Genomic DNA, 18,899 nt, shown 5'->3' on the forward strand with positions numbered 1-18,899 from the left:
ACACACACACACACACACACACACACACACACACACACACACACACACCCCTTTGATTAGAAGAGGATTGGCTGTACTTGTGCTGAGTTCAGGCCTTCTGTGCTAGGGTGAAATCTGTTGAGGAGGCACTTTTCAGCTCCCAGCCGTCACACTCGGCATTTTTCAGTGTGATCTTTCTTCAAGGAGTCGTCATTGTGCTGAGCAGTCAGCAGGTCAGGGAGAGAGGGTTTTGCAGGGTACCTGTCTTTTGCCCTTTTTGTGGGAGGCACTAAGGACAGCGTCCAAACTGGTCTTTTTTTTCCTTTTCATGGAGTCCAGTCTGTACTGTCTTTCAAACCCCAGATAAAGTTAGGAATGTGGCCTCATTGTGTGCAAGGGAAAACTAGGAGGCCTTATTCTCATCCAGTTTATGTGGGTCTTGGGGCCAGCATTTCCAGAAAGGACTAGTGCTGACTATAGGATCAAAGTTCCCTTGGAGCTTTAAGATATTTCATGTCTCCATTAAAGAAATAATTCACCAATATAGGCCTAGGAGTCCTGATTCTGCCTCTCTCTGTCCTTTGACCTTGTTCTGCAACTCCTATCAGTCCTGAGGCAGGCCTGATTTTGGCTGTGACTCCAGGAGCTTTGTCAGATTGACATAATGTTTCCTTACCCAGGTGTCTTTCTCCAAGGAGCTTTTTTCTCTGACCTAGTTATTTGATTCTCCTCTGACCCCAAAGTAGTTTCATCGTAGAAGGAATGCCTAATTAGTCCTAGTATGCCTTTCCCTTACCTAGGCTTCTAGTCTCTTCCTAAAATTTCTTTTTGTTTTCCCTACACACACCTCTTTCCATAACCTAATCTTTCCGATTGAAACTCTCTCCTTAGACTAAGAGCTTCTTTGACCTGAGCGTGAGGAATGGTACATCTTAAAATTTAGAATTAAGAAAACTTCATGAAAACAAATAGCTCTCTTTTATTACCCTTTTTCCCCTGTTAAGTCTGAACCATTCACCAGCCCTGAGTAGAGCTTGGGGTTGGGGATTGGTATGAAGGTTGGGAAGAGGGAAGTAGGTAGAGACTTGAACTTTGGAGGACCTAAGGACTTGCAGACAAGTCCAAGATGTTCTGAGGGCTAGAGGAAGATAATAAATGTGAAAATGCTTTAAAAAGTATAAATCTTGATGTAGGCAAAAGATGTTTGTACTGTTATGGTGGGGAGGAGTCAAGGCATGCTGAGACATGGTGGTGAAAATAAAAGTGCCTAGGTTCTCTCTTAGGAGAAAAAAAAAGGCTTAGTATTAAAAAAGGCTGTCAAATGACAAGCTATTTGGTGTTAGCTTCTGCTGCCTGTGATCCATTTGCTGTGTTCTTTGGCACTGTGAGAAGTTTATTCCCAGCAGGAGTTGGGCATAAATGTGTAGCAGATACGATTCGGAGAGTAATTAGTAGCCCAAATGGCACAGCCTTTGGCTCGCCTATGTCCAAGCAGGGCCCCTGAGTGGTTAGTGCTAGGTGGGCCTTGTGAAATACCCTGGTTGCAGTGAAACTGTGTGTGGGAAGTGGGAGCTCTTAAGATTCTGCAACCCAAAGCCACAGGAGCTGGGACTATTACCCCATGAACAAATGGGGCCTGGCAGATGGGCATAGAGGCCTCTGCTGGGAGGTAGCCGAAGATTGGCAAGTAGTGTGGCACAGTACAGAAGTTGACGTGCCCAAATTTATACTATCTATGGGACCCCAGGCAAAAGCACTTTTTAACTTCTCTGGACCTCAAGTTCCTCATAGTAAGAACTAGATGATCTCTGAGGTCCCTGCCAGCTCTGAACCTTGGTCTTGTGAGGTCCACTTTCTGTACAAAGGCTAATGGAGTCAGGGATCATCCTTACGCTAAACTCTGTCCAGAGCTTACTTCTTCAAAGGCTATAGTAGAAAACTTTCAATTTCCACTTCCCTGAAAACCAGGCAGAATTTGGTCTGGGCCACTGACATGGTTATTTTGTGTTAAAATAAAGGATCTCAAAGGTGGGGCTTTCTTCCCACATCCCTTCTCACCTTCAGGAGCCAGCCTTCAATGGAGTAGGAGAGGTGTTTAAGGAATGATCTCAGGTGTGCATTCCTTCATTCACCTGTCAGGCAGGATGCCTTTTGCTGACTGATGTTCCATTCCCTGACATATGGACCCAGGCTTATGGACTCAGACTGTCTGGGTCCCTCGGGCCTTGCTGGCTGATTGGGCTTTGGGATTGCCAAAGTGGGTGAGGGAGAGCAAAGTGATGTGCTGAGTCAGCGTGACTCGCTAAGAACAGCCACTCTCTGATGCTGCCAAGTTATTTTTAAAGCTCCTGGCTTCCTTCTAGGCTGGCCCCTCCCCGATCTCTTTCCTCCTAATCTCTACCTCCACTTCTCTTGTTTTCTCTTTGATCTGTCTTCTCTCACTCCTTCTATACCCATCTAACCTTCCTGGCCCCAGCCCCGATTCCCAAAGGGGAGGAGCAGAGGACCAGCACAACTTTAGAGGAACCAAACTGAGATCTGCTGTGGTGTGGGGACTATCTCAGGCTTAGGTGTTTTGGAAACTGGACTAGGAGTGATAGTAAGGAAGTAGCCCCAGCCAGTTTGAAGAATAGGAAACTGTGGTATGGGCATAAGAATTTTTAAATGTAGAAGGGATCTTAGAAATCATAGCTATGTAAACCTCTCTAAATGGGTCAGGGAAAAGAGGAACAACTGTGGTTTGATGGGGTCAACTGAACAGAGAGAGTTAAGTTGTTCTCTTTTTGGTAGAAGGAAAGGTCTTAGAATCATCCCCTTAACTCTGCAACTGTTCTTCCTTACAGAGAGCAACTGTCGTGGCTCCCAGGTTATGACGACCCCCAGTAAAGGAAATAAGGCCTTGAAGGTGAGTGGTGGAAGGGTAAGGAGCAGGATGTGAAGGAGAACAGCATGTGATTTGTGTCTGATGATGGGGAATGAGTCCCTGGGGCTGACGATTGTACCTTTTTTTAATTACCCCACTAGGTGAAGAGGGAGCCAGGTGAGAATGGCACCAGCCTGACAGATGAGGAGCTGGTGACAATGTCTGTACGAGAGCTGAACCAGCACCTTCGGGGCCTATCAAAGGAGGAGATCATTCAGCTGAAGCAGCGTCGGCGCACACTTAAAAACCGAGGCTATGCTGCTAGCTGTAGAGTGAAGAGGGTCACCCAGAAGGAAGAGCTGGAGAAACAAAAGGCAGAGCTGCAGCAGGAGGTGGAGAAGCTAGCCTCGGAGAATGCCAGCATGAAGCTGGAGCTGGACGCCCTCCGCTCCAAGTATGAGGCACTACAGAACTTTGCGAGGACGGTGGCTCGAAGCCCCGTGACTCCAGCCCGGGGCCCCATCACTGCCAGCATGGGGCCCCTTGTCCCTGGCAAAGTGGCCGCCACCAGTGTCATCACAATAGTGAAGTCGAAAACGGACGCCCGGTCGTAGTGACACATGTGTGTATGCTTCCCCGGCGGCGGCGGGTATATGTGGGGTGGTTAGGCACAAGGCAATTTCAACAGCCCTGTTCCCACCTCTCTTCCTTCTTCTCTTCTCCCACCTCTTCCCTGCAAAGCACAACCTCCCACCCCGGGGGTGCCGGGCTGAGCCCCCTTTGATTTCATCATTATCGTCATGTGTCTTGTGCGTTGGGATTGGTCGGTGCGGCGGTGACATGGGGTGGCCCCCTTCCTTCCTCTGGGTACCAAGGCCATGTGGACATGGAGTCCCAATGTGCCCCTGCTGGCATAGAGAGAGTGTGCTAGGACGCCTTTGTCTCTGGGGAGGGGAGGTTCCGGTTTGAGAGGATGGGACCTGTCCCTTCTTGAGCCCCAGGTTGCCTCCCAGACCTCAGATTGCTGTCCTCACTACCTCTAGTGTCGGGAGCTAGGATCCACCTTGGGAATTGTTCTGTCTGGAGTGGTTTGTTATAGACAAACCCAAGTTGAATAGCTCAGCATTGTGGGGACAGACAGACCTTGTTCTGATGGGGAAAGTGCAGAATGTCCTAGTGAGACTGGTAGAGTGAAGTGGTGCTTCCCTGGTTGGTGAGGGAGGTGATGGGAGGTCCTGGGGGGAGGATGGGGTGTCATATGGTGGCTGTGAGTCAATAGCCACGGCTTTTGTGCCTGACACGTTGCACTGAACAAGACCAAAATCACTAGTTGTGAGCGTATTTGAAGGGTGTGTACAGTGTGTCTTAGCAATGGGTCCTGTGTCACTGTTTACACAACCTATTTGTGTGGTTAAATGGTCCTTTATTTAAAAGAGAAAAGTTCCTTTGAAGAAGCTATTAAATTATATAAGTTTAAAGACTAAAGAAGAAAAAGCTGCAGAGTATTTATAAAACTGTCTTTTTAAAAACACAGAATAGGAGGAGTATTTGACCATAGAAATGGAAAAGGTTAAAAAAAAAGGATCCTAGAAACTTTGTTAATTTAAAAAAAGAGAGAGGAACTTGGGGAAAAAAATCCTTTGTTGTAAATCCTTTCTTTGGACAATTCTCTGTGGCTGTTGGAGTTTAGTTTTTATAAACACAGAGTTATCAGACATTATTTATAAAACTTAGTTTAAAAAAAAAAGAAAAAAAAAAGCCTAACCACAAAACCGACCAGAAGGCGAGTCCTAACGTTCTTTGATATCTCTTTTGCAATTGTACCAAAAGTGACTTACTCTTTTGCCCTTTCTGCTTCCGTCTCTTTGCCGGTGGCCGTGGTGTCGTCCGTGCCTGGTGAGGTCTTGTGCGGCGGTAGCGTGCTGGTGCTTCTGGTGACCTTTGATGTGTGGGTGTCACTCTTGTGTCTGTTCTTTCTGTGTTTGTTTTTTGGATTTGTTTTTGCTTTTTGCTTTTTTCTGGATTCCCAGCACAGGCTGTCCAGAGCTTCTAGTGCAGCACTTATATGGAGGATGCAGGATCTATGCTTACCCAGTCTCCCCTCCTTCTGCCTTCTTCCCTTCCTAATCCATCCTGAGTCCCCTGATGGCAAAACACCAAAGGCCAGAATAAATACTCTCTAGGGCTGGCAAAGATTTGGCTTTGGTTTTGGATAGAATGTATCATGTTGATGAGATGTAGGGCTGGACCATTCTCATCACTCATGAATAGACACCTTGGCTTTTTTCCTCTATGCCTCGGTCTTCTGATAGTCCGTGGCAGAAGAGATAACTTCAGGGGCTGTCTGCACAGACAGTCATCCTTGCAGCTTCCACGTTCTCCTCCCTGTATCCTGGGATGATAGCCTTTCAGGGACCAAGGAGTTGCCATAAGGATAAATTTGGGGTATAGTTTAACTGTCCTTCCTGGCTGTCTTCCTCATTATTTCCCTGACATGATGAAAGCTGTAATTGGTATCCAATCTGGCCACTACTTTGTTCCTATTCTTCAAATGAAGGGGCTACATATGAAGCTTGAGGCTGAAGCCCTCTGGCCAGACATCTGTCAGAACTTGAATCTGGGGCAGAAAATTATCCCATATTTATCCCAGAACAGAGTCAGTGATGGAGAGGTTCCATAAGGGGTATTTGTATATATTCCCTCCAGTTCTGTGGTATGGACGTATGTAAAACAACACATTTCCTCACTTCTGCCTTTTTTGGGAGGCCTGGTGAGAAGGCTCACCTGATGCCAAACAATCATTCGTGCTCTATCTAGTTCCTTCTTCCATCCACTCCCCCCAACCCGTGCCACCACCCTCGAACATCTTGGCAGCTTTTTGACCTGAATCCTTCCTCTTCCCCTTTTTTGGTCTTTGTGTCTTCCAGAGATTGGCCACTCAACTTTCAGAGAATTCTCCCTCTTGGAATTGAGCCAAATACCCTGTCTTGGCCTCACCAGCAGAGCTAGCTGATCCGCCTATCTTGGCCCAGCAAGCTCTTGTTAGTGTTATGTCCAAAAGGGACGAGTCTGGGTAGGGGGTCTGAACAGTAACTGGATTGCCCAGCTATATAAATGCCCACTTTGAAGGAGGGCAGTTAGCCCTAACTGGCAATACTGGCATCGTCCACTTTTTCCCATTGGGTTGTTTGAGTACTACAGACTAAGCTAGACTAAGCTGTTCAGGGTAAGGGAAGAACCAGTAAAAGAAAATGCAAAGCCTCTCACCTTACTGGCTATTTAAACTAGATTCGAGATGAAAAATGGTTCTTGCTGAAGGCATTATATTTACATGAAGGTGTGGCTAGACTATTCCTTGAGATGGAGGAAAGACTTGGGGGGGGGGGGTTACCTCTTGCAGGGAGGGAAGGGTTGAATTACCCCTCCTGGCTATGTTTACTCTGAAACTTGCACATTATAAGCTGGGCCAGGGAAAAATTCACCAGCTTTGATCCAAGTAACTTCTAAGTGAACCTGTGATGATCTGCTTTCTTCCACACTATTGAACAGCTCACATTGGCCGTCAGCAGGGTTAAAAAATCACTAAAGGTACTCAAAAGAGAGTTTTTGGTCTAGTATAGACCTTGGAGAGACAAGGGAGGAAAATCGCATAGGCTCACAAATTTAGAATTGGATAGGACCTCAGGGGTCATCATATCCAACCCCCCCATTTTGCAGATGAGGAAACTGAGGCCCAGAGAGGTTAAATAACTTGCCCATGGTCACATAGCTAGTAAGTGCCTGAGGCAGGATTTAAACCCAGGTCTTCCTGACTCTAAGTTTAGCATTCCTTCCATTACATCATGCCAGGGCAGGGCAGGGACTGACCCTTTTTTTTCTTTTTTTAAATGCAATTGCCAGTTTTATCCTTAGCTGTAGGGCTGTACCTGAATAGTTCTCTGGACCTCTCAGCTTGGGCACTGAGGAGAAGGACTTTATGAGGCAGGGAGAAAGATATGTGCAGAACCAGGGAGTGATGTCTGTAAGACTGGATTTTTAATCCCCATTGAGGGGAGAAGAGGCTTGTTCTGCATGTTTGAGCCCAAACCAGAGTACTTGTCTCCTGTCTAGTGCTGCTGTTCCTGGAGTTGTGACATATCAAGATATTCATGCTTCCTTTCTTTTGACACATTTGGGGAAATGTTTTCCCCAGATTGAGGGGAGTTTGTCCACTCCCATCCCAGCCAGATCTGAGGGGTCACCCTGTTTTCATGGGTGCTCCTTGTCCTTCACCTTGGTTTCTCTAGAATAGATACTGTGTCCACGTGTGGGTGTTTTGTGTTTTCCTGGTCCTCATTTGTTCAAGTTTCCTGCTGTGAGGGTGTTGTGTTCCTTTTTTTTCTCCTTTGAATTTTCTTGATAATGAATCAAGGGCTTCATCTGGGGCCAATTCTTCCAAACTCACCTGCAAAGTAATACCATGATGTGTATTTCTCCCGTCCTCCTAACCCTGCTCTAAACCCCTCTCAGTCCACTTCAAGGGGCTCACAGCAAGCCTCTGAATTAATCTGTGGAATGAAGAATAGGTTCACTCTTGAATGAGGGACCCTAGCTCCAGAACAGATACACTCCAAGGGCCACTGGCTGCTGCTATTCCAGGGGATGTGTTGTCATTTGTGTAGAAATGTGACTTATTTTGTGTGGTGTGTGGTGCTTCCTGGAGTCTTAGATTCTTCCCGTTTCCCTGCCTCCAAATGTATTGTCTCGACAATCCGTTTTTCAGTTTAGTTATTGTTGCTATTATTATTCATGATTCAGGAATGTCTGTCAGTCGTTTGCTTAAGTTTTCCTAGTGCTTGGCTCTATGGCTCTATGGCCACAGACTGCTATGGGAGGTAAGATCATGTTGGATAGCTCCTCTGTGACAGCTGGGAATGGTCAAAGCTCCCTTTCCACAGGCTGGGGAGTGTGAGGCCTCAGCCTGCAGCACAGTTTCCGCACTGGGACTTTTTGAGTTACTTTTTTAGACTGTGGTTTGTTGGAAGGAACTGACACATTAACGATTTTTTTCCCCAGAAGCCACTGAATAATAGTTTATGGCTCTTCCTTTCCTGTCAGTTTCCAGTGGCTTGGGAGTAAGTAGATGGAGATTACTAAGGGCACAGCTGAGACCCCGAAGAGGGTCCAGAGGAAAGCCCATAGTGGGGAAGGTGAGGCTGGGCTGTGCACTAGAGAGAGCTTTCCACTTGTCCCTTGCTTGTCTGCCTGTGTCTGGGTGTGTGCTCATTTGTGTTTGCCAGTATCAGAATCCCCATCCCATCTTTGCAGCAGCCATAGCCACCCAAAACTCTAGGAGACCAAGTTGGGTTGGTTGGGAGTGGTGGGAGGGGCAGGGAGGGGTCCATGAGTCCTCAATGAAGCCTTTTCCCACGGTGGGTGCTTCCCATCTTGGGTGCTGTGATCCCTATTTGGCACCTTAGAGGGGACTTTGCCCCACAGCATCACCTCTTCCTCCCGTCCCCTCAGCGGGCCTTGCTCTTAAGCCTTTACCAGATGGGAATGGGGGCAGAGCAGCATCCTGAGCACTTCAGCGGCGAGACAAAGGCTGCCCCTGGTACGCCTGGCTCTGCCGCTTCCTTGCGTTTGGCCTTGAGTGGGGTGGGGTTGGGGGGAGAGGAGGCAGCCTTGAGCAAGGGTTTCTGCCTGGGGCTGAAGCCATTAGGAGCGGATATAGGCGAGCCACCTTGGAATATGCTTTGGGGTTTTTTACAGATTTGAAGCGAGCAAGGCTGGGGTCTGGGTACGGGTGGGGGAGTCCGGGGCAGCCAGTGTCGACCCCTGGGTGCCTCCTCCCCCAGCCCAGCTCAGTATTTATTGCTAAATTATTGTCCAGGCGGGGCGGCACGGGGCCGGGCCCCCCGGGTATTTATTGCTGTATATATTGTATGTTTGTGATATATAAGGTTTTCTTTATTTTGTATATGATCAATAAAAACCTTTTAAAGAGACCACCGCCTGCCTCTCTCTTTGGCGGGGTGCCGGGGAGGGAGGGGCAGAGCCCGGTGAAACGGGGAGGAGCGAGGGGCGGGGCCGGAGGCTCAGCTGCGCAGGCGCGCCGCTCACTTCGGGGGCGGAAGCGGCCGCAGCCGGTTGCCTAGGGGAGCGATGGCCGCCGGCGGCCTGAGCCGCTCTGAACGGAAAGCGGCCGAAAGGGACAAGATCCTGCGGGAGGAGCAGCAGCGGAACCGGCTCCGCCAGGTAGGCCGGGCACGGCCCGGGGCGTCCCCTCGGGAGCGCGCGGCTCGGCCGCGCTCCCCCTCACGGCCGTCGGGGCCCCCTCCCCCCGCAGGTGTCCCGGATCCTGAAGAAGGCGGCGGCGGAGCGGAGCGCCGAGGAGTGCCGGCTGCTGGCCGAGAGCGAGGAGCTGGTGAAGGAGCTGCAGGGCCGGAGCCGCCGCCGGGAGGGCCTGAAGAGGCGGCAGCAGGAGGCGAGTGCGCGCCGGTTTCCGGCCCCGGGTGCCTTTGCCCGCCCTCTGACCCCAGCCCGGACCCCAGCTGACCCCTCGGACTCTCCAGGCCTCGAGGCTCCACAGCCCGACCCTGGCAACCCCCAAATCGAGGACGATGAAATGGGGCCTCGCTTGCCCCTCCCCGGCCCCTTCCGAACTGCCCCTGCCGGGCTTTTTTCCCTGAGTTTAGAGCATGCTTCTTTTTGGGGGGGGGGGGAGAAAGATCAGCTCCCAGTTCAGGAAAAAAAAAAGACAAACATCTGGCTCTTGAAAGGACAGAAGGGGCTCTGACCCTTCTACCCATAGGTCTGAAAATCATTTGCGGCTTCTTGGCTCTCGGTGCTTTGTTCTGGGAGGGGTGGGGGGGTTTTGACCAGCTTTCTTGTGTCTCCTCAGGTATGTGATGACCCAGGGGAACTAAGGAGGAAAGTCAGGGAGTTGGCTGTAGCTGTCCAAAACGCCAAATACTTGGTCATCTACACAGGAGCCGGAATTAGCACGGTAGGGAAAGGAGTGACATTATTGTGTTCTTTAGTGTTAACCTGACTCTCAGAAATCCTTCCTGGAAGAGCTAAGCTGAAACTATTGGCTCTGGAAATCTCCTTAGGGTCACTTGTATAGAATGGTAGGTTTGTGGATGGTGCCCCCTGGGGACCATTGGTTTACCCTAGATGTAGGAACTTTTTTGCCTAATGGGATCCACATAAAATCAGCTAAAAGTCATATTCACAAAGCAACTGGTTATTGCTTTAGAACAATATATGATATTGAACTCATCTCATAACTAAGAGAATGTGAAGCTTCGGTATTTAGCATAGTACCTTGTATATAATAATAGATGTTTGCATTAAATTTAGTAAATTAAAACAAATACCCAGTCTGTTAACGAGCATTTATTAAGTACTTACTAGATGTTAAGCACTGTGCTAAGCACTGGGGATACAAAGAAAAGCAAAAAACAAACTCCCTACTTTTATGGAGCTTACACAGTCTAAAATCCTGTAATAAGGGTTAACTAAGCACTGAGGGAAAAGGAGGGGAAGGAAAGTGACAATATAGATAGAACTGTCATTATCTAGTTCATTTTCCCATCTCTTTCATTTTATAGATAAGGAAACAGGCCAAGAGAAGTTAAAATGACTTGGTCAGAGTTGTACTGTGGCACAGGTGGTACTGGAACCCAGTTTTCCAAATCCCCAGTCATTAGAATTGCCTCTCTTCTACATTCTAAAGTATGATACGATAGAAAGAACATCTGCTTCTGGCTTACTCTTCAGCATTCTGTCCCCAGCTATGGAATCCTGGATTTTCCATTATCTGCTGTTTTTAAAACTGGAAAAAGAGGTATTAAATAAGGAGCGAAATATATAGGGAGGACACTTTTAGTCATGTTGAAAATCATACCTTGTTACAGATATACCTTAACAATATACCACCCTTTGAAATATTTATTAGCTTACTAACTTGTTCACATCTCTACAGCTACTCTTAGTACTGACAGTTCTGTGAATCAAACAACATTTGTTATCACAGATAACCTGAAGAGTCACATGACTGTTATGTTCCCTGTAGTCAGATTAATATTTAATTCAGTAATAAGAGGCCTTGAAGCATTGTTAAGTGGCACATGAGAGGGCTGAATGCATCGGGAGTCTTGAGTGTTGCTGCTTTAGAAATTCCACTCTGGGAGAACCAGAACTACTCACAGTAACAGAAATTATTATCTGGGCTACTTTGTTGTTTTTCAGTTGTGTATAACTCTTAACGACCTCATTTGAGATTTTCTTGGCAAAGATATTGGAGTGGTTTGCCATTTCCTTCTCCAGCTCATTTTACAGATGAGGAAACTGGGGAAAACAGGGTTAAATGACTTGCCCAGGGTCACACAGTAAGTGTCTTGAGGCCAGATTTGAGCTCAGGTCTTCCTGACTCCAGTCCCAGACTCTTATCCATTGTGCTACCCAGCTGTCCCAGGCCATAGCAGCAGCAAGTAAATGAATAGCTTCCTTAAAGATCAAATTAAATCTAGCTCAGGAGCCAGAAGATTCCCCTTTCCTGGTTTACCTTCTAACATCCTATACCCTAAGATAGATAGATAGATAGTAGTAGTTTTGGTTAGATTAGAAACTCAGAAAATTTGGTTAATTTTCATTCTATCTTGGTAGGGTCTAAAGTGTCTATTTAGAGGTACAATAATAATAACAGCTAACATTTATATAGTGCTTTAAAAAAATTTGCCAAGTGCTTTACAAATATTATCTCATTTTATTCTTACAACAACCCTGGGAGTAGAAACTATTTGAAGGAAAACGTGTCTGGCAGTGAGAATTTGAATAGCACAATCCTCCTCAATTTAGGGATTCATAAGTCACCAGTTATCCTGATTCAGTAGTTGAAGACTTCAGTCAACAAACATTTTTATCAAGCACCTACTATGTGTTAGGTATTGGGGATGAAAATACAAAGCATGAAATAATCTTTTATCTCAAAATGCTGAGTGTGTATATAGAATTGCATAATGACTTTATTGTAACAGCAATACAATTTTTGCTGCCTGTTCTTGGAGTTCTGCCAGTAGTTACAGTTGACGCCCTTCCTCTTGCTTGTCTTTCCTGGCCATGCAGGCAGCTTCCATCCCAGATTACCGGGGCCCAAATGGAGTGTGGACACTGCTTCAGAAAGGGAGGAGCATTAGGTAAGCAAGCATAATGCAGAAGTTAATTCTCTGCCCCTGTTCTACCTCCTAGGCAGGCTACAGAGGCCTTCCCTGTGAAATGGAGGGATGTCAGATGTAGTGTGAGGCTGAACTTGGCAGCTCCTCCTCACCTTTCCCTTTTTCCCTTCCATCTGGCAGTGCTGCCGATCTGAGTGAGGCGGAGCCCACCCTCACCCACATGAGCATCGCCCGCTTACATGAGCAGAAGCTGGTAAGAGTCCAGGGTCTCTAGCTCTTCTACTTTCCAGGGCCTGAAGGAGAGGACCTAACTTTTTTTTGTTTCTTCTCTATTGTTCCAAAACATCTTGATTCACCCTTTTGAGAAGCCCTCCTGGATGGGTTTAGTTTCCAGGTTTGTGTTGGTTCAGTCATCCTGATATAATTTTCTCTGTTGCCTGGCTAGCAGGGTGAGCTAGGCATCCTCAGGCCTTTCTACTCCTAGGATCTCTGAAACATCTTTCTGGTGGCCAGCTTTAGCACTAAGACTTTAAGCACTAATAGCACCCCTCTGGCTTTTTTTTAATTTGCTTCTGTGGATTTCAGAAGCCACAGTAATTCTAGACGAGGCTTCTTTGACTTTGCTCAGGTGTATCTGTTGAACAACTTCAGTTTCGAGAAGCCAGGAGTGAGTCTGTCTGGGCCTTTAGGGAATTTAGATGTAATAACTCAAAATAGCTTTCCCCTGAGGCACTTATGGTAGCGCCTAACTCTTAACCTTAAACCTTGAGAATCTTCAGTGGCTATGAGGGAAAGCAGATGGGACATTGAGACCTCTAATGGCTCATGACACTAAAAGACAGCAGCAATTTGGTCATTGTTTTGGTCGTGCAGGTGAGATATGCCAGTTACTTCACAAATACCTAACAGTATTACTAAAAGAATTCCCCCAAACCTTACTGAAGACTTTCTTAGATGTTTTATCCAGTTCCTACTTGGACTCAATCCTACTTCTTTAGCGGGATGTAACCGTCATCTTCCAGTTTGGCCACACTTCCCTTTACGTGCTGAGGCTTTCGGCAGGATTGATATTCCCTCGGTTCTGGTGTTGTGAGCTCTTTGCTACGTCCCTTGAGCTGAGGTGGGAAGATTCCTCAGCACAACTTGCTGTCTTTCCACCCATGTTCTTCCCTTAAAGGCGCAGCATGTAGTATCCCAGAACTGTGATGGGCTTCATTTACGGAGTGGATTGCCCCGCTCAGCAATTTCAGAACTTCATGGGAACATGTACATTGAGGTGAGCAGCCATCACTGGGGCTTGGGAAGCTTTGAAGGACAACACACTGAACTCTAGCTCACTCGGCCTCCTCTCTCCTCAGGTCTGCACGTCCTGCACTCCCAACCGAGAGTACTTGAGAGTATTTGATGTGACAGAGCGCACAGCCCTGCACAGACACCAGACAGGCCGGACCTGTCATAAGTGTGGGGCACAGCTTCGAGATACCATTGTGCACTTTGGTGAGAGGGGGATTCTGGGGCAGCCTCTGAACTGGGAAGCAGCAACCGAGGCAGCAAGCAAAGCAGACACAATTCTATGTTTGGGATCCAGCTTAAAGGTACTAGATGAGAAAAGTAATGAGCAGATTAGATTTCAGTAATTTGTTATTCCTTTCCCTCCCCAACATTTAGGCTCAATCAAATCTCAACTTTCTATAGTCTTGTTTATTTGGATCCTGACAGGTGCTGAAGAAGTATCCACATCTCTGGTGTATGACTAAACCCCCTAGCCGGCGGCCTAAGCTCTATATAGTAAACTTACAGGTAATGAGAGAAAATTGAAATGTGTCTGGAAGTACCTACCTAGTATATCAAGTTTAGGGGAATCGGGAATACTAATTAAAATGAGAATTTGGAGTGATGGTAGTGGAGTTAGTGGAAGGTACAGGAGAAGGAGGGGTATAGCCATTCATTTACTTCAAAAAATCACTTATTAGGCATCTAATATGTTTAATTCACTTTTAAGTACGTGCCAGGCATAGGGAGAAGTACAACTATAAATAACATAGTCTGTGCTTAGAGTTTACTTGCTGGTATGGAAAATATATGTTCATAAATACACAAATTAGAATATAAGTATATAAGAAAAAGATAAAATAGTGTAAGATCAGATGATAGAGGAATCATTCCCAGCTTAGAGTTTGGGGCTGGAATCAGGCTTAATGAAAGAAATGGCTTTTGAGTTGGGCTTCAAGTGCTAAGTAAGCTATCAAAAGCCAGAGATTGGGGTGGGGACAGGGGAGAGAGAGGATTCCAGCATTCTAAGCATTAGAAGAATGTGATCCTAACCTGGGACTAATGGGTCTTGATTTTAGTAACTCCTTCCAGCTCTACCTCACCTCTCCCACACAGTGCCTAATACTAGGCTTAATTAACACACTGAGAAAAATCAACAAATATCACTCATTAGCCCTGAGCCAGCAGATATCAATACCTATATGCTTTTAGAAAAGCATTTTTTAATGCATTCATATTTTTACCCCTTTGTTCTCAGTGGACACCAAAAGATGACCTGGCTGCCTTGAAACTTCATGGGAAATGTGATGATGTCATGCAGCTGCTAATGGATGAACTGGGTCTTGAAATCCCCCATTACAATAGGTGAGTGGTGTGATCAGGACCTCGGTCTCTAGCCTGAGGCTAGGCAGCCTTCAGTTCTCTTGCCTGTTTTATGTGTACAGATGGACATGGTTGCCTCTCCTTTCAGACTGAATGTTTTGTTCTATACTTAAACACTGATTAACATGAGCATTTCCTCATACAAAGAACAGAAAAGGGAATTTGTATATAAAACAGCCAATCTTTGCTATGAATAACTTGCCTCTTTTTAAACATATAAATTCATCATGTTAGTTTCAAAACTATCCTGCTTGTTTGTGTACCTCTTAAAAACTCCTGTTCTCTCCTTGCAGCCTGGTTATTAATGAAGTAGTAAGGCTGGTTTAAACCTAAGGTAATGACTGAGGTAAAAGGGCATCTGATAGAATTGCTTCTAAGAATAGTTGCAGTTGACTGAAATCTAGCTTGAAGTTTTAGATGAATTTTGGGTAATTTGTCCTCTAGTTAATTTTTATGTGCTGATATTCTCCATGTCTTCTGCTAGTAGAAATAAGAATTTTGTTTCAAAGACGTAAAAACAAAAAAGTTGGTTTGGAAGGGCTGTATGTTTGTAGCACAGCTTAATCAAATAGCCCATTTTACTATAAAAACATCAGTTATTTCTGTTGATTTTTTTTTCAAAGATTTCTTTTGCTTTTAATCAAAAGGGGGACATTCTAAAATCAACAGCTTTTTTAAGTCAAGAATTTCAATTATAAGTGATTCTTCGACTTCTGGACCTGGTAATTTTTGTGTTTAAAGGACATTTGTTGATGGTGTTACGGAATGTTAGGCATTATGTAATAGGAATTGTACTTTAAAAAACAACACATTTTATTAATATCTATTCAGATCTCAGTTTATAAACTTTAGAACTTTAATGGATATATGATCACATTGATATAGGGCATCCATTGGTGCAGATCACAAACTCATTCTGTGCAGTTTTCTCTGTACCCTCCTGATCTCGATCTGCCTGGCATGCTGAGGGCGTTCCTCTGGATCCCTTCACATTGTGTGGGCACCATTGGAGTACACAAGCTACTCAGTAGTTATCCCTCTTCCTGTAATCCAGCCCACCTTCTTTTCCAGTAGCACATTCTCTGACCGTATCTTTGTAATTATTATGCAGTTGTTCCTTGTTAATGTGCTGCAACCTACTCACATCCACTAGTGCCTTTTGGATAATTTGTAACTTTAATACTTTGGAGACTGATATCCCATGGTTCAAAGACATATAGTATTACCAGAGGAATAGTGGTTTTTTATCCAAGGAGAAGTTTGGAGATCATTTTAAAAAAAAACAAACAAAAAAAACCACCCTGTACTATTTCCCAGAGGCAGTCTAGCCCCTTGTTTTTGTCAATTCTGAGCCCAGTTCATGGTTCATCTTCTAGTGTCCATCCAAGACAGACTAAACTGCTTCCAGAGAAGTAGAAGTAACAAACCGCTAGATCACTGCAAGGCAGTCACTTTTCTGACATTTTCCTCATAAATATCCTCACAAAGTAGAGATTACTGAATAGAGCAAAACCTCATTCATATACAATATTGGGAGAGAAAACCAGTCTGTAAATGGGTTATAAAATATATTTTATAACATATATAAATTAACCTAAGATATTCCAGATGCTCCTGTTTGTAGGGAGCATAAACAGAGCTGATTGTATCAATTCCCAGGATATAGGAGAGCCTCCTAAATAAGTTCTGTAACCACTCAACAGAGTTCAGTCTAACTATCCACAGAGGAAAAAGCAGATGGATGAAGAATGCCTATTAAGACTTAACGATATGCATTTGAATGTGAACCGCCAGCCATTACAGCTCGTGTATTAGCAATATGTGCCAATCAGTAATGTACTAAACAGTATGACTGATATGTACAGTATATAATACAGTACATACTGATTAATCCATTACTGATTGGTAGTTATTACAGAATGCACTAATCAGTATGTCCAGCGTATATACTGTACATCAGTCATACTGATTAGTACAACATGTAATATGTACCAGTCAGTAATATACTAATCAGTATGTACAGATGAACTTTATAGGCTGGTCATTCAACTACATATCAGCCTTAACTGTGAACATTCTTCATCTACTTGTTTTCTTCTTTTGTGCATAATTAGGTTGAAACTTTTTTGGTGATTATAGATCTTATAATCTGGTGGTCTGCCCAGCATGCTGAGTACCTTCCTGTGGATCCCTTGTAATGGAACTTGTTGGAATCAGCACAGTGTGGTACACAGATTCTGTGTAAACTTAGTTTACAATACAGACATAATGTGGGACCATCCTTTAAAGCCCAACTCAAATGTAACTTACTCTTTGAAGGCCTTTCATGGGCGGAACTTCACATGACATTTTGTTTTACAACTAACGCATTTTTGTGCATTGTATAATACAATTATTTTATACCCTGTCTTATATTATAACTCTTCTTAGATTGTAAGCTCTATGAAGGCCCGGGGTCCTATCTAAACTTAACAACTCCTTCCGCACCTAGCATCAAGTGCTTAATGTTTGAATTACTAATTTCTTTAGAATATATTTTATAAGCTATACTTTACAGACGGGTCTTCCTCCCAGTATAGTAAATTAATCTGGTTTTGATTTTGGTAGGTGAGGGAGTTGGACAAAAAAGTGATTCCCTCTAAGTAGCAAGAGTGGGTTACTACTTCTGGCACTCTGGTTTATTATTTAGTAAGAGGGTAGGAACCCGTTTTAACCATACATTTTAATAGAGTGTGTTTCTGAGTCAGATTTAAGTACTTGCCCTGAGTGGCACCTAATATATCTTTCTCCTTTTTGGTAGGTGGCAAGACCCCATCTTCTCTCTCGCAACTCCCCTCCGTGCTGATGAAGAAGGCAGCCACAGCCGAAAGCCATTGGTGCCCCCACAGAGTGCAGAAGAGACTCAGTCCAGGGATCTTAAGGAGCAGGGGACTCCACTCAGCTCAGTGCCATTCTCAGGTGGCTGGTTTGGCAGGGGTTGCACCAAAGGCACAAAGAGGAAAAAAGTGTAGCCCCATGCCTATAGGGGAATAGACAGTTGGCACTTTTCAAATAACTTCAGGAAACCTTATTCAGGGGTCAAAAGTCACCATGAAGGGTGAAGTTAACCTCCATGTTGACTGGTAAGGGTGAATAATGGATGAAAATTTTTGTACTGGGATTTTTAGTAATTTATCTGGGGGTTTTTTCCCCTTTGAAAGCCTATCTCCTAGCTCTTTGTACCACTTTCTGTGCTACAAACTGCACCCAATAATGAGTCTATTGATGACATCTCTAGCTCATCTAGTCTCTGAGTGAGGATGTGGCAGACTAATAATTTTCTGCACGATAAAGGACTTGGTGATATTTCACATCTGGCTGGCCATGAAGAAATACACAGCTGCCTTTACCTCAGTTCACCAGACTGCTCTTAGGTCCCTGAACTGTATTTGTACCACTTGTTACTAAAAATATTGCTAACTATAGGTATCTTTTTCTGTATTTGAGTATACAGTAATAGGGTGGCTTTGACCTCTCTAAAAGCTCTAAGCAGATCCTTTCATGTTTTTCAATTAAACTACTCTAAAATTGATTATTTTGGGGTGTGTGTGGTTATTTTTTACATTAGCTAGGTAAAGAGACTGCCTTAACCTGTACATATTGCACCCTTTCCTGTACCTTAGTTTCTTTTTTTTTTGGCTAGGCAATGGGGTTAAGTGACTTGCCCAGGTTCATACAGCTAGTAAGTGATATGTGTCTGAGGCTGGATTTGAACTCAGGTCCTCCAGAATCCAGGGCTGGTGCTCTATCCACTGTACCACCTAGCTGTCCCCTGTACCTTAGATTCTTGCTAAGCATAATATGAAAAAAAACAAAAACCAAATAACTAAGTGGAGTAAAAAGCTTTGTGACCTCTTCTAGGAATGTAAAAGTCTTAAAAAGGGAACAGCACTTTTAGTAAGGCTCACAAGAGAAGGGGATATGATGTGAGAAGGTGCAAGCCTGGTCAGAGGGTCCTCAGGGTACTAGTCCAGTCATGCTGACAACTAGTTGTGTAACCTTGACGGGCCCGGTTGGCTTAGGTGAACCCTTTCCTTCCTTTCTTGCTCCAAAATTCTGAGAAGTGGAGAAGATACAAATAAAAGGTCTCATGTGCCCTGGACCAGGCATAGTCTGCAAGGTTTCCCATTGCCAGGCACTGGTTTCTGCAGAGGGGCTGGGTGGGGGAGAGGGGAAGCGCCTTGATCCTAGTACCAGGATAC

The 18,899-nt window shown here is 45.0% G+C and overlaps 2 protein-coding genes across 7 annotated transcripts in view; both read left to right on the plus strand.

Annotated features, from left to right (window-relative positions):
* The window catches only part of MAFG (MAF bZIP transcription factor G), a 7,874-nt gene extending 3,258 nt beyond the window's left edge, over positions 1 to 4,616 (plus strand). For 4 of the 6 annotated variants that reach the window (XM_027850160.1, XM_027850161.1, XM_027850162.1 and 1 more), the window contains exons 2-3: positions 2,823 to 2,884; positions 3,004 to 4,616. In XM_027850160.1, coding sequence (XP_027705961.1) covers positions 2,849 to 2,884; positions 3,004 to 3,456 — 489 coding nt within the window. In that variant the 5' untranslated portion in view covers positions 2,823 to 2,848 and the 3' untranslated portion in view covers positions 3,457 to 4,616. Of the gene's footprint in view, positions 1 to 1,623; positions 2,622 to 2,822; positions 2,885 to 3,003 lie in introns of those variants that run through there. The other 2 variants (XM_027850163.1, XM_027850166.1) reach the window with 2 other exon arrangements.
* A 4,344-nt stretch (positions 4,617 to 8,960) lies between these two features.
* SIRT7 (sirtuin 7) lies at positions 8,961 to 18,229 on the plus strand. Its single transcript, XM_027850269.1, has 10 exons — positions 8,961 to 9,079; positions 9,171 to 9,308; positions 9,726 to 9,830; positions 11,954 to 12,024; positions 12,184 to 12,256; positions 13,181 to 13,279; positions 13,362 to 13,598; positions 13,723 to 13,803; positions 14,534 to 14,640; positions 17,459 to 18,229. The coding sequence occupies exons 1-10, from the start codon at positions 8,987 to 8,989 to the stop codon at positions 17,667 to 17,669; spliced, it is 1,215 nt and encodes a 404-aa protein (XP_027706070.1). The 5' UTR covers positions 8,961 to 8,986; the 3' UTR covers positions 17,670 to 18,229.
* Positions 18,230 to 18,899: the final 670 nt, after the last annotated feature.

The sequence above is a fragment of the Vombatus ursinus genome, unplaced genomic scaffold (assembly GCF_900497805.2).
Source record: "Vombatus ursinus unplaced genomic scaffold, bare-nosed wombat genome assembly UNPS02008996.1, whole genome shotgun sequence".
NCBI classification, from domain to species: Eukaryota; Metazoa; Chordata; class Mammalia; order Diprotodontia; family Vombatidae; genus Vombatus; species Vombatus ursinus.